Source organism: Thecamonas trahens, assembly GCF_000142905.1.
Source record: "Thecamonas trahens ATCC 50062 unplaced genomic scaffold supercont1.52, whole genome shotgun sequence".
NCBI classification, from domain to species: domain Eukaryota; order Apusomonadida; family Apusomonadidae; genus Thecamonas; species Thecamonas trahens.
Genome location: NW_013657628.1, coordinates 273728 through 287942, shown reverse-complemented (window position 1 = coordinate 287942; position 14215 = coordinate 273728). Strand labels below are relative to the sequence as shown.

At 64.9% G+C, this 14215-nt stretch overlaps 2 protein-coding genes across 2 annotated transcripts in view; both read left to right on the top strand.

The window, feature by feature from the left end:
- The window catches only part of AMSG_09648 (uncharacterized protein), a gene marked incomplete at both ends in the record, with an annotated part of 12337 nt that extends 4531 nt beyond the window's left edge, over positions 1 to 7806 (top strand). The window contains 4 exons of the mRNA XM_013898743.1: positions 82 to 809; positions 915 to 1664; positions 1770 to 7697; positions 7792 to 7806. Of these exons, the coding sequence (XP_013754197.1) occupies positions 82 to 809; positions 915 to 1664; positions 1770 to 7697; positions 7792 to 7806 (7421 nt within the window). The remainder of the gene's footprint in view (positions 1 to 81; positions 810 to 914; positions 1665 to 1769; positions 7698 to 7791) is intronic.
- A 25-nt stretch (positions 7807 to 7831) lies between these two features.
- The window catches only part of AMSG_12278 (uncharacterized protein), a gene marked incomplete at its 5' end in the record, with an annotated part of 9483 nt that continues 3099 nt past the window's right edge, over positions 7832 to 14215 (top strand). Inside the window, 2 exons of the mRNA XM_013898751.1 lie at positions 7832 to 11651; positions 12618 to 13864. Coding sequence (XP_013754205.1) covers positions 7832 to 11651; positions 12618 to 13864 — 5067 coding nt within the window. The remainder of the gene's footprint in view (positions 11652 to 12617; positions 13865 to 14215) is intronic.

Here is a 14215-nt window from a genome sequence, read left to right as displayed (position 1 = left end):
CGCCTCCTCCCTCGCCGCCTCCGCCGCCTCCGCCGAGCCCGCCTCCGCCGTTCGGGCAGGTGGGCATGGCTGTGGCTGCAGTGAGCACGACGGAGCCGACGGACGAGAGCGGATCGCGCAACGTGTCGATCACGATTGTGATGGGCTCGCCGGCGCCTTCGCCGGTGACGGTGGATGTTGTGACGAGCGTGGCCGTCGGGTCGCTGGCGACGGGCGACGTCGATTTCGAGGTTGTGACGACGACAGTGACGATTCCTGGCGGATCGTCGAGCGCGGTGTTTGATGCTGTTGTGTACGGCGACGCGTGGTACGACGACGGCGAGACGTTCGATGTGACGCTGACTGGCGTGAGCGGCCCGGCCACCCTTGGCGGGACGCTGACGACTGTGGTGACGATCGGCGACTCTGGCCCGGCACCGACGCTGACGACGCGGGTGGTGTCCGGGGCCGATGCCAGCACCGGGTCTGGCTCGCAGAGCGTGACTGCAGATGTGAGCGAGGGCGATGCGACGTCGAAGGATGTCGTGCTCGAGCTCGCGCTGTCGCGGCCTGCGGAGCATCCGACGGTGGTCGACGTGGTTGTGTACCCGACGTCGACGGCGACGAACGGGACGGACGTGGATGTGCTCTCTACCGAGGGCCGCAACCGCGGGCCGTTCACGATTGGTGGACTGGTGTCGACATACAATGTGTCTGCTGTGATCTACGGCGAGACCGTTGTCGAGGGGACCGAGGTGTTTGACTTTGGTCTCGTGGCGACGTACGGCGTGAGCGGTGTGACAAGCACAAGCAACGCGAGTGTGAGCATTGTCAACGATGACTTCTCACCGCCGCCGCCGTCGCCGCCGCCGCCGCCGCCTCCTCCCTCGCCGCCTCCGCCGCCTCCGCCGAGCCCGCCTCCGCCGTTCGGGCAGGTGGGCATGGCTGTGGCTGCAGTGAGCACGACGGAGCCGACGGACGAGAGCGGATCGCGCAACGTGTCGATCACGATTGTGATGGGCTCGCCGGCGCCTTCACCGGTGACGGTGGATGTTGTGACGAGCGTGGCCGTCGGGTCGCTGGCGACGGGCGACGTCGATTTCGAGGTTGTGACGACGACAGTGACGATTCCTGGCGGATCGTCGAGCGCGGTGTTTGATGCTGTTGTGTACGGCGACGCGTGGTACGACGACGGCGAGACGTTCGATGTGACACTGACTGGCGTGAGCGGCCCGGCCACCCTTGGCGGGACGCTGACGACTGTGGTGACGATCGGCGACTCTGGCCCGGCACCGACGCTGACGACGCGGGTGGTGTCCGGGGCCGATGCCAGCACCGGGTCTGGCTCGCAGAGCGTGACTGCAGATGTGAGCGAGGGCGATGCGACGTCGAAGGATGTCGTGCTCGAGCTCGCGCTGTCGCGGCCTGCGGAGCATCCGACGGTGGTCGACGTGGTTGTGTACCCGACGTCGACGGCGACGAACGGGACGGACGTGGATGTGCTCTCTACCGAGGGCCGCAACCGCGGGCCGTTCACGATTGGTGGACTGGTGTCGACATACAATGTGTCTGCTGTGATCTACGGCGAGACCGTTGTCGAGGGGACCGAGGTGTTTGACTTTGGTCTCGTGGCGACGTACGGCGTGAGCGGTGTGACAAGCACAAGCAACGCGAGTGTGAGCATTGTCAACGATGACTTCTCACCGCCGCCGCCGTCGCCGCCGCCGCCTCCTCCTCCTCCCTCGCCGCCTCCGCCGCCTCCGCCGAGCCCGCCCCCGCCGTTCGGGCAGGTGGGCATGGCTGTGGCTGCAGTGAGCACGACGGAGCCGACGGACGAGAGCGGATCGCGCAACGTGTCGATCACGATTGTGATGGGCTCGCCGGCGCCTTCGCCGGTGACGGTGGATGTTGTGACGAGCGTGGCCGTCGGGTCGCTGGCGACGGGCGACGTCGATTTCGAGGTTGTGACGACGACAGTGACGATTCCTGGCGGATCGTCGAGCGCGGTGTTTGATGCTGTTGTGTACGGCGACGCGTGGTACGACGACGGCGAGACGTTCGATGTGACACTGACTGGCGTGAGCGGCCCGGCCACCCTTGGCGGGACGCTGACGACTGTGGTGACGATCGGCGACTCTGGCCCGGCACCGACGCTGACGACGCGGGTGGTGTCCGGGGCCGATGCCAGCACCGGGTCTGGCTCGCAGAGCGTGACTGCAGATGTGAGCGAGGGCGATGCGACGTCGAAGGATGTCGTGCTCGAGCTCGCGCTGTCGCGGCCTGCGGAGCATCCGACGGTGGTCGACGTGGTTGTGTACCCGACGTCGACGGCGACGAACGGGACGGACGTGGATGTGCTCTCTACCGAGGGCCGCAACCGCGGGCCGTTCACGATTGGTGGACTGGTGTCGACATACAATGTGTCTGCTGTGATCTACGGCGAGACCGTTGTCGAGGGGACCGAGGTGTTTGACTTTGGTCTCGTGGCGACGTACGGCGTGAGCGGTGTGACAAGCACAAGCAACGCGAGTGTGAGCATTGTCAACGATGACTTCTCACCGCCGCCGCCGTCGCCGCCGCCGCCGCCGCCTCCTCCCTCGCCGCCTCCGCCGCCTCCGCCGAGCCCGCCTCCGCCGTTCGGGCAGGTGGGCATGGCTGTGGCTGCAGTGAGCACGACGGAGCCGACGGACGAGAGCGGATCGCGCAACGTGTCGATCACGATTGTGATGGGCTCGCCGGCGCCTTCGCCGGTGACGGTGGATGTTGTGACGAGCGTGGCCGTCGGGTCGCTGGCGACGGGCGACGTCGATTTCGAGGTTGTGACGACGACAGTGACGATTCCTGGCGGATCGTCGAGCGCGGTGTTTGATGCTGTTGTGTACGGCGACGCGTGGTACGACGACGGCGAGACGTTCGATGTGACACTGACTGGCGTGAGCGGCCCGGCCACCCTTGGCGGGACGCTGACGACTGTGGTGACGATCGGCGACTCTGGCCCGGCACCGACGCTGACGACGCGGGTGGTGTCCGGGGCCGATGCCAGCACCGGGTCTGGCTCGCAGAGCGTGACTGCAGATGTGAGCGAGGGCGATGCGACGTCGAAGGATGTCGTGCTCGAGCTCGCGCTGTCGCGGCCTGCGGAGCATCCGACGGTGGTCGACGTGGTTGTGTACCCGACGTCGACGGCGACGAACGGGACGGACGTGGATGTGCTCTCTACCGAGGGCCGCAACCGCGGGCCGTTCACGATTGGTGGACTGGTGTCGACATACAATGTGTCTGCTGTGATCTACGGCGAGACCGTTGTCGAGGGGACCGAGGTGTTTGACTTTGGTCTCGTGGCGACGTACGGCGTGAGCGGTGTGACAAGCACAAGCAACGCGAGTGTGAGCATTGTCAACGATGACTTCTCACCGCCGCCGCCGTCGCCGCCGCCGCCGCCGCCTCCTCCCTCGCCGCCTCCGCCGCCTCCGCCGAGCCCGCCTCCGCCGTTCGGGCAGGTGGGCATGGCTGTGGCTGCAGTGAGCACGACGGAGCCGACGGACGAGAGCGGATCGCGCAACGTGTCGATCACGATTGTGATGGGCTCGCCGGCGCCTTCGCCGGTGACGGTGGATGTTGTGACGAGCGTGGCCGTCGGGTCGCTGGCGACGGGCGACGTCGATTTCGAGGTTGTGACGACGACAGTGACGATTCCTGGCGGATCGTCGAGCGCGGTGTTTGATGCTGTTGTGTACGGCGACGCGTGGTACGACGACGGCGAGACGTTCGATGTGACGCTGACTGGCGTGAGCGGCCCGGCCACCCTTGGCGGGACGCTGACGACTGTGGTGACGATCGGCGACTCTGGCCCGGCACCGACGCTGACGACGCGGGTGGTGTCCGGGGCCGATGCCAGCACCGGGTCTGGCTCGCAGAGCGTGACTGCAGATGTGAGCGAGGGCGATGCGACGTCGAAGGATGTCGTGCTCGAGCTCGCGCTGTCGCGGCCTGCGGAGCATCCGACGGTGGTCGACGTGGTTGTGTACCCGACGTCGACGGCGACGAACGGGACGGACGTGGATGTGCTCTCTACCGAGGGCCGCAACCGCGGGCCGTTCACGATTGGTGGACTGGTGTCGACATACAATGTGTCTGCTGTGATCTACGGCGAGACCGTTGTCGAGGGGACCGAGGTGTTTGACTTTGGTCTCGTGGCGACGTACGGCGTGAGCGGTGTGACAAGCACAAGCAACGCGAGTGTGAGCATTGTCAACGATGACTTCTCACCGCCTCCGCCGTCGCCGCCGCCGCCGCCTCCTCCTCCCTCGCCGCCTCCGCCGCCTCCGCCGAGCCCGCCTCCGCCGTTCGGGCAGGTGGGCATGGCTGTGGCTGCAGTGAGCACGACGGAGCCGACGGACGAGAGCGGATCGCGCAACGTGTCGATCACGATTGTGATGGGCTCGCCGGCGCCTTCGCCGGTGACGGTGGATGTTGTGACGAGCGTGGCCGTCGGGTCGCTGGCGACGGGCGACGTCGATTTCGAGGTTGTGACGACGACAGTGACGATTCCTGGCGGATCGTCGAGCGCGGTGTTTGATGCTGTTGTGTACGGCGACGCGTGGTACGACGACGGCGAGACGTTCGATGTGACGCTGACTGGCGTGAGCGGCCCGGCCACCCTTGGCGGGACGCTGACGACTGTGGTGACGATCGGCGACTCTGGCCCGGCACCGACGCTGACGACGCGGGTGGTGTCCGGGGCCGATGCCAGCACCGGGTCTGGCTCGCAGAGCGTGACTGCAGATGTGAGCGAGGGCGATGCGACGTCGAAGGATGTCGTGCTCGAGCTCGCGCTGTCGCGGCCTGCGGAGCATCCGACGGTGGTCGACGTGGTTGTGTACCCGACGTCGACGGCGACGAACGGGACGGACGTGGATGTGCTGTCTACCGAGGGCCGCAACCGCGGGCCGTTCACGATTGGTGGACTGGTGTCGACATACAATGTGTCTGCTGTGATCTACGGCGAGACCGTTGTCGAGGGGACCGAGGTGTTTGACTTTGGTCTCGTGGCGACGTACGGCGTGAGCGGTGTGACAAGCACAAGCAACGCGAGTGTGAGCATTGTCAACGATGACTTCTCACCGCCTCCGCCGTCGCCGCCGCCGCCGCCGCCTCCTCCCTCGCCGCCTCCGCCGCCTCCGCCGAGCCCGCCTCCGCCGTTCGGGCAGGTGGGCATGGCTGTGGCTGCAGTGAGCACGACGGAGCCGACGGACGAGAGCGGATCGCGCAACGTGTCGATCACGATTGTGATGGGCTCGCCGGCGCCTTCGCCGGTGACGGTGGATGTTGTGACGAGCGTGGCCGTCGGGTCGCTGGCGACGGGCGACGTCGATTTCGAGGTTGTGACGACGACAGTGACGATTCCTGGCGGATCGTCGAGCGCGGTGTTTGATGCTGTTGTGTACGGCGACGCGTGGTACGACGACGGCGAGACGTTCGATGTGACGCTGACTGGCGTGAGCGGCCCGGCCACCCTTGGCGGGACGCTGACGACTGTGGTGACGATCGGCGACTCTGGCCCGGCACCGACGCTGACGACGCGGGTGGTGTCCGGGGCCGATGCCAGCACCGGGTCTGGCTCGCAGAGCGTGACTGCAGATGTGAGCGAGGGCGATGCGACGTCGAAGGATGTCGTGCTCGAGCTCGCGCTGTCGCGGCCTGCGGAGCATCCGACGGTGGTCGACGTGGTTGTGTACCCGACGTCGACGGCGACGAACGGGACGGACGTGGATGTGCTCTCTACCGAGGGCCGCAACCGCGGGCCGTTCACGATTGGTGGACTGGTGTCGACATACAATGTGTCTGCTGTGATCTACGGCGAGACCGTTGTCGAGGGGACCGAGGTGTTTGACTTTGGTCTCGTGGCGACGTACGGCGTGAGCGGTGTGACAAGCACAAGCAACGCGAGTGTGAGCATTGTCAACGATGACTTCTCACCGCCTCCGCCGTCGCCGCCGCCGCCGCCTCCTCCTCCCTCGCCGCCTCCGCCGCCTCCGCCGAGCCCGCCTCCGCCGTTCGGGCAGGTGGGCATGGCTGTGGCTGCAGTGAGCACGACGGAGCCGACGGACGAGAGCGGATCGCGCAACGTGTCGATCACGATTGTGATGGGCTCGCCGGCGCCTTCGCCGGTGACGGTGGATGTTGTGACGAGCGTGGCCGTCGGGTCGCTGGCGACGGGCGACGTCGATTTCGAGGTTGTGACGACGACAGTGACGATTCCTGGCGGATCGTCGAGCGCGGTGTTTGATGCTGTTGTGTACGGCGACGCGTGGTACGACGACGGCGAGACGTTCGATGTGACACTGACTGGCGTGAGCGGCCCGGCCACCCTTGGCGGGACGCTGACGACTGTGGTGACGATCGGCGACTCTGGCCCGGCACCGACGCTGACGACGCGGGTGGTGTCCGGGGCCGATGCCAGCACCGGGTCTGGCTCGCAGAGCGTGACTGCAGATGTGAGCGAGGGCGATGCGACGTCGAAGGATGTCGTGCTCGAGCTCGCGCTGTCGCGGCCTGCGGAGCATCCGACGGTGGTCGACGTGGTTGTGTACCCGACGTCGACGGCGACGAACGGGACGGACGTGGATGTGCTCTCTACCGAGGGCCGCAACCGCGGGCCGTTCACGATTGGTGGACTGGTGTCGACATACAATGTGTCTGCTGTGATCTACGGCGAGACCGTTGTCGAGGGGACCGAGGTGTTTGACTTTGGTCTCGTGGCGACGTACGGCGTGAGCGGTGTGACAAGCACAAGCAACGCGAGTGTGAGCATTGTCAACGATGACTTCTCACCGCCTCCGCCGTCGCCGCCGCCGCCGCCGCCTCCTCCCTCGCCGCCTCCGCCGCCTCCGCCGAGCCCGCCTCCGCCGTTCGGGCAGGTGGGCATGGCTGTGGCTGCAGTGAGCACGACGGAGCCGACGGACGAGAGCGGATCGCGCAACGTGTCGATCACGATTGTGATGGGCTCGCCGGCGCCTTCGCCGGTGACGGTGGATGTTGTGACGAGCGTGGCCGTCGGGTCGCTGGCGACGGGCGACGTCGATTTCGAGGTTGTGACGACGACAGTGACGATTCCTGGCGGATCGTCGAGCGCGGTGTTTGATGCTGTTGTGTACGGCGACGCGTGGTACGACGACGGCGAGACGTTCGATGTGACGCTGACTGGCGTGAGCGGCCCGGCCACCCTTGGCGGGACGCTGACGACTGTGGTGACGATCGGCGACTCTGGCCCGGCACCGACGCTGACGACGCGGGTGGTGTCCGGGGCCGATGCCAGCACCGGGTCTGGCTCGCAGAGCGTGACTGCAGATGTGAGCGAGGGCGATGCGACGTCGAAGGATGTCGTGCTCGAGCTCGCGCTGTCGCGGCCTGCGGAGCATCCGACGGTGGTCGACGTGGTTGTGTACCCGACGTCGACGGCGACGAACGGGACGGACGTGGATGTGCTCTCTACCGAGGGCCGCAACCGCGGGCCGTTCACGATTGGTGGACTGGTGTCGACATACAATGTGTCTGCTGTGATCTACGGCGAGACCGTTGTCGAGGGGACCGAGGTGTTTGACTTTGGTCTCGTGGCGACGTACGGCGTGAGCGGTGTGACAAGCACAAGCAACGCGAGTGTGAGCATTGTCAACGATGACTTCTCACCGCCGCCGCCGTCGCCGTCGCTTCCTTTGGTGACTATGGCGGTGAGCGCGCTTTCTACGACCGAGCCTACATCGTTGGGTGGGCGTCGGAATGTTACCATCACAGTGGTCATGGACTCTGCAGCGTCTACGGACGTAGTTGTCCAGGTTGCGACACGATTGAGATGGGCTCGCCGGCGCCTTCGCCGGTGACGGTGGATGTTGTGACGAGCGTGGCCGTCGGGTCGCTGGCGACGGGCGACGTCGATTTCGAGGTTGTGACGACGACAGTGACGATTCCTGGCGGATCGTCGAGCGCGGTGTTTGATGCTGTTGTGTACGGCGACGCGTGGTACGACGACGGCGAGACGTTCGATGTGACGCTGACTGGCGTGAGCGGCCCGGCCACCCTTGGCGGGACGCTGACGACTGTGGTGACGATCGGCGACTCTGGCCCGGCACCGACGCTGACGACGCGGGTGGTGTCCGGGGCCGATGCCAGTACCGGGTCTGGCTCGCAGAGCGTGACTGCAGATGTGAGCGAGGGCGATGCGACGTCGAAGGATGTCGTGCTCGAGCTCGCGCTGTCGCGGCCTGCGGAGCATCCGACGGTGGTCGACGTGGTTGTGTACCCGACGTCGACGGCGACGAACGGGACGGACGTGGATGTGCTCTCTACCGAGGGCCGCAACCGCGGGCCGTTCACGATTGGTGGACTGGTGTCGACATACAATGTGTCTGCTGTGATCTACGGCGAGACCGTTGTCGAGGGGACCGAGGTGTTTGACTTTGGTCTCGTGGCGACGTACGGCGTGAGCGGTGTGACAAGCACGAGCAACGCGAGTGTGAGCATTGTCAACGATGACTTCTCACCGCCGCCGTCGTCGCCGTCGCTTCCTTTGGTGACTATGGCGTTGAGCTCGCTTTCTACGACCGAGCCTACATCGTTGGGTGGGCGTCGGAATGTTACCATCACAGTGGTCATGGACTCTGCAGCGTCTACGGACGTAGTTGTCCAGGTTGCGACACGATTGAGATCGGGCGGTTATGCTTCTGCTGATGTGGATTTTGAGTCGCTGATGACATCCGTGGCTATACCTGCTGGCGCTACCTCTGTGGATTTCGATGTTGTTGTACTTGGCGACGCCTGGTATGACGACAATGAGTTGTTCGATGTTGTTCTTGATGGTGTGTCGGGACCGGCTAGCCTGGGCAGTGACACCGTTACGATTGTGAGCATTGCTGACTCGGGACCTGTTCCCACGCTCTCGGTCTGCCTGGCCTCTGCTGGGGCTTGTGGAGGTGGTACGTCTGTTGGAGCGACCCTGTCTGAAGGTGATTCTGGTGAGGCGCTACTTGGTCTCGTTCTGCAAGCATCGCGTCCTTCGGAGCGTGTTGTTGTTCTTGATGTAGCCACTGGTGGCGATGCGACTCTGGGAGTTGATGCCGAGCTGCGTGGCGAGAGTGTGTCCGGTTCATCCGTCACATTCGGCCCCGGCGCGGTGATGGTGAACGTTGACGTTGCTGTGCTGGGTGATCTCATGCACGAGCGCAATGAGACCCTCGAGCTGGTGTTTACTCCGCGTGACACGTCCTACTTGGAGACGCTGGACGTTGCGGTGGTCATTGTCAATGACGATGGCCTGCCAGAGCTGGCATGGGTGTTTGTGGACGCTGTTATCGATGAGGGTACCGCTAAGGATCTCACAGGTACGATTGGAAACGTGACCCTGAAGCTGTCGCGGCCGATGCACTCTCGCGTCGATGTTGAGCTGGATCTTGTGTTTCCCACTGATGTGCAGACGCGTGACGAGTCTGAGCTAAGTGCTGCCGACGCGTTTGACGTCTTTGGCTTTGCTCGGTCTCCGCTCGGTGAGCCTATCACACACACGGTGGCTCAGTTTGCGCCTGGCGAAGTGGAGAAGGTTGTCAACGTGTTTGTAGTTGGTGACGACGTGGTGGAGCCTGATGAGTTGCTGCATGTGGTCATCTCGTCCGCCAGCGACGTTGGTATTGCAACCGATGCTGCCGTCCGGCTTGTGCTCCGTGATGACGACCTCGTGTCGACCATTTCGGGCGCCGACCTTTACCGCAATCGCGGGGACTGGTGGTGGATCTTCATCCTCGCCATGATTGTCCTGCTTTGCTGTTGCTGCCTCTGCTGCTTTGCTCTCGTTTTCTTCCGCGAGAACCGCGAGCGCTTTGACGCCGACAAGCTCCCTCCCCCGTCGACGTCGTCGCTTTCGGACGAGTACTCGGAGCCGACCATGACCATTCTTCCGCTCCCACCGATCCCGCGGGCTCCTGGTCGTACGAATGATGCCGTTCCTGCGCCGCGACCGCGGTCCAGGCCGTCTATCGCGCCGCTCCCGCCACTTCGAGTCATCTCTGGTGGTTTTCTCAAGGACCCGTCGCCAGAGCCGCCAACTGCGTTCGCAGCCGGTCAGGTCATCCCCTCGCCGCCCAATGCAATCCCTGTTCGCCAGACAAACCGCCGGCTGAGCATGCCGGGTGTTGATGGTATTCCTGCTCTGCCAAATGCCCGTGTGACGACCAAGGGTCTTCCGCTCGCCTCACGCCAGGCGCTCCTGGTCTCGGCTGCTGAGCGCGCCGAGGCACAGCGCCGCCGGGTCGAGATGTTTGCCCAGGACCTCACCCCACCACGTGCCACACCGGACACCGATGTCGTGCCTGGCGCCTCAAACGAAGCTGAGCTCTTTGGTGCGTCCATCGGCTCGCTCGACCTTGCCGTTGACTCGGCATCCCACGCTCAGCTGCCACCCATCGACTCCTCGTCGACCATTGCCGCTTCATCAAGCGACAGTGAGTCTGTTAGCTCGATTGATGCGCCCAACTTCTACGCTCATGTCGACCCGCGCCGCGCCCAGGCCATGCCCATGTCGCCGCGGCGGGATGAGATCGACGGGACACTGAAGAAGCTCAACGAGCTGCTCCACTCTCCGTCGTCCGAGATTCACCTTGACCGCTCTCGAAGCTACTCGCGCGAGGTTCGTGCCTTCCGCCGCACGCGCTCTCGCCGCCGCTCGACAGCCGCCTCTCGCGATCTGTCCAACCCGCTTCGGGATCTCTCGTGCAGCCGACCCTCGCGGGATCCCTCGCTGGAGACGTTGCGGCGCGTCGGCAGCCTGGCTTCGCCGCGCTCGTTGGCAACCATCCAGACACGACCTCGCCAGCATCAGGCGCCAATTTCCTCGGCGCAAGTCACAGTCGCGGCGTCGTCGTCGTCGTCAGACACGATGCGCATTGTTTCCAACAGGGTCTCTCATCCGTCGCCCTCACGCTCGCGCTCGCGCTCGCGTAATGTCAGTGCGACGCGCCTCTCGCAGCTCCGCCTTGACTCTGCCGGACCGAGCCGCAGCCCCATACCCATCATGCCGCCGATGGCCGCCCTTGGCCGCTCAACCTCGATGCCGTTTGGCATGCTCGCCAAGGCGCGGGCTGTCGCAGCAGCTAACCCTGCTGTCCCAACTATCTCGGACGTCTCTAGTGACGACTCGTCCGAGGGGGATATGATGCGAATTGTGTCGACTCGCGTGACGTACTCGCGTTCGCCATCGCGTTCGCGCTCACGCGTTCGTGCCGCGAACGCCCGGCTCCGGCCCATGCCCACCGCTGCGTCCCCATTCACGCGCTCGCCGTCGACGCCCTCGGCGGGGCCGCCCAAGGCCACGGTCGCGCGCCGCAAACGCCGTGCCTCAGGTGATGCAGGGCGACCAGTGCCGCGCTTTATCTCGGCCTCAAGCAGCTCGAGCTCGAGCGGCGACAACATGCGTATCATCTCATCGCGTGTGACGTACCAGCCTTCATCGCGCTCGCGCTCGCGCTCGCGGACTCCATCTGCAGAGCCTGCCGCCCTCATCATCGCCTCCGTACCGTCGGCAGACGCGCTGGACAACTCGACGTCGAGCGTTCTCTCGTCGTCCGATCCGGACACCATGCGAGTGCTCTCAACGCGGATTTCATCGCCGCGGACCAACTCGACCGGTACCGCACGGCACCACGGGTCCCGAGTAGCTCAAGCGACGACACCATGCGAGTCATCTCCACTCGCACGCTTCCATCGCGCTCTCCATCTCGGAGCCGCAATTGAATGCAAACGAAACATAGCCAAACATATCGTTGTGCAGATTGAGGTGCTGTGTGTTGCTGCGACTGCTAAGAGTCCCTATGTGCTGGCAAAGATGGTCAGCACAGTAAATGCGAGGAAGTCTCAAGCCGTCGAGCCAGCGGAGCAACCGCTCGGCCGGCAACCGAGGGTGTTGCTTGACACCCACAAGAAATTGCCGCACGCCGAGTAAAAGACCAGCCCTATCCGCACCCACATTCACACCCTCCAGGGCTCCCCTCCCTACCCCCCACGCGCCCCCTTCTCCTCCTCGTGATCCCATTATCCACTGCTACCGTGCTTCCTCTCTGTCGCGCCCAGACTCGCCCAGCTGTTGGTCTTGCGCCTGTGATGGCAGGTACGGTGCGGAATTGTGCGGCACAGCTAATTGGCAAATACACTTGTTCTGTCGGATGTCTGTTTTGTTCGCTACGCAACCATGTTTGCGCACACTCTGCTGCTACGGCCACACTGAGAGAATCCTACTCAACTGGCCATCAGGGCCACTCGCACAGTGTCAACAGCAGGCTGTAAGTAGCACGCTACCATCAGTTTGTGTCCATGACGCTTGCTCGCAAACGTTCGTCGACAAGGTCTCTGTAGAACATTGAAAAAAATGAAACGTTTGACTGGGAGTGGCGATTTCTTCCGCAAATTGCGGCTCGGGCGATAGGCGGACCAAGTGAGGCAGACGTCTCTCTCGCAGCGTATCGGGAGGACCTTGATCTCCTTTCTCGTCAGCATGAAGTACCACAGCTATGTGTTGGCTAGATGCAACACGGCTGGCAAGGCACTGATGACGGTCGCGACCATCATGTTGACCATGTCAGCGTGTGTGGGCATAGTGACCGGTTGCGGGACAAACACGGTCAACTTCGACAACATCTCCGTCCCGACCTCTCCCGCCGTCAACTATCCGCTCGCCTCGCGCTCTGGCAGCTCGATCGTCTTTGTGGGTGATGTCAATGGCGACGGAGTCAACGACATGGCCTTTGGCTCGCCGCTCGACGACCTCACCTTTGGCACCGTCACCATTGTCTTCCTCAACTCGGACGGATCAGCCAGCTCTTCGGTGGTCCACAACCGGCTGACGCCCCAGCTCTCGGGCATCATCGCTGGAGTGGCCGGCAAGTACGGCTCTGCACTCGCTGCGCCTGGCGATCTCAACGGTGACGGCGTGCCCGATCTCCTCGTGGGTGCGCCTACCCTCGGCCTCACGGGCAAGGCCATTGTGGTCTTTCTGGCCAGCGATGGCTCCATCAGTGGGACGTCGGTCATCGAGAACAGCTCGGGTCTCGGCCTTAGCACCATTCTTGTCGGGGAGCTCTTTGGCTCGGCCATGGCCGTCATCGAAGGCGTGCCGGGCGTCAACTACGCCACCCACACCATGGTGGCCATCGGCCTTGCCGCCGGCAAGGATCGCGGCGTGATTCCTCTCGTCTACGGCTCCATCCTCATCGCCAAGCTCTCGCGGAGCGATGGCTCTGTCGTTAGCTACACCCTCCTGGACCAGTCACAGCCTGGCCTCAACGTACTTGCCGTTGATGGCGGCTTTGGCTCGGCCATTGCCGCCGGCGACCTCCGCGGAACCGGCTCGCCGGTCATCGCCGTCGGCGCGCCGCTGCACAACCTCCTCTACGGCCGGGTCTATCTCCTGGAGATGGACTGGTCCACCACATCGGTGACCAACGTGGTGGTGGTGGAGGACGGGGCCATCGGGTGGAACCCCAGCCCGTCGCTCGGTCTCATCTCCCAGATCGGCGCCGCCGTCGCCATGGCCGACATCAACAACGACGGCTGCCTCGATCTGGTGGTCGGCGCCCCAGGCGCGCCCGACATCGGGCCAAACTATGGCGTTGTCTCGGTCCTGCTCCTTGACGCAGGACCGGCCACACTCTCCGTCCAGACAGAGGTCCGCCTCTCCTACTCGACCGTCCCTCTTCTCCAGCTGCCCATCTCTATCGGCGCCGAGCTCGGCTACGCCCTTCACGCCGGCGAGCTCAACGGCAATGGTTGCGTTGATTTGCTCATCGGCGCTCCGGCCTCGGAGCTTGAGTCTGGCCGTGTCTTTGTTGCCCAGTGCCAGCACGTGGTGCCTTCGCCGCCGCCACCGCCGAGCCCTCCGCCGAGCCCTCCGCCGCCGCCGAGCCCTCCTCCTAGCCCGCCGCCGAGCCCTCCCCCGAGCCCGCCGCCGCTCTTTGGACCGCCGCCTCCTTCTCCGCCGCCGCTCTTTGCGCCGCCGCCACCATCGCCGCCGCCACCACCTTCTCCGCCGCCGCTCTTTGCGCCGCCGCCACCATCGCCGCCGCCGCTCTTTGCGCCGCCGCCACCATCGCCGCCGCCGCCGCCCTCTCCGCCGCCGCTCTTTGCGCCGCCACCGCCATCGCCGCCGTCGCCGCATCGCCGCCGCCGCCGCCCTCTCCGCCGCGCTCTTTGCGCCACC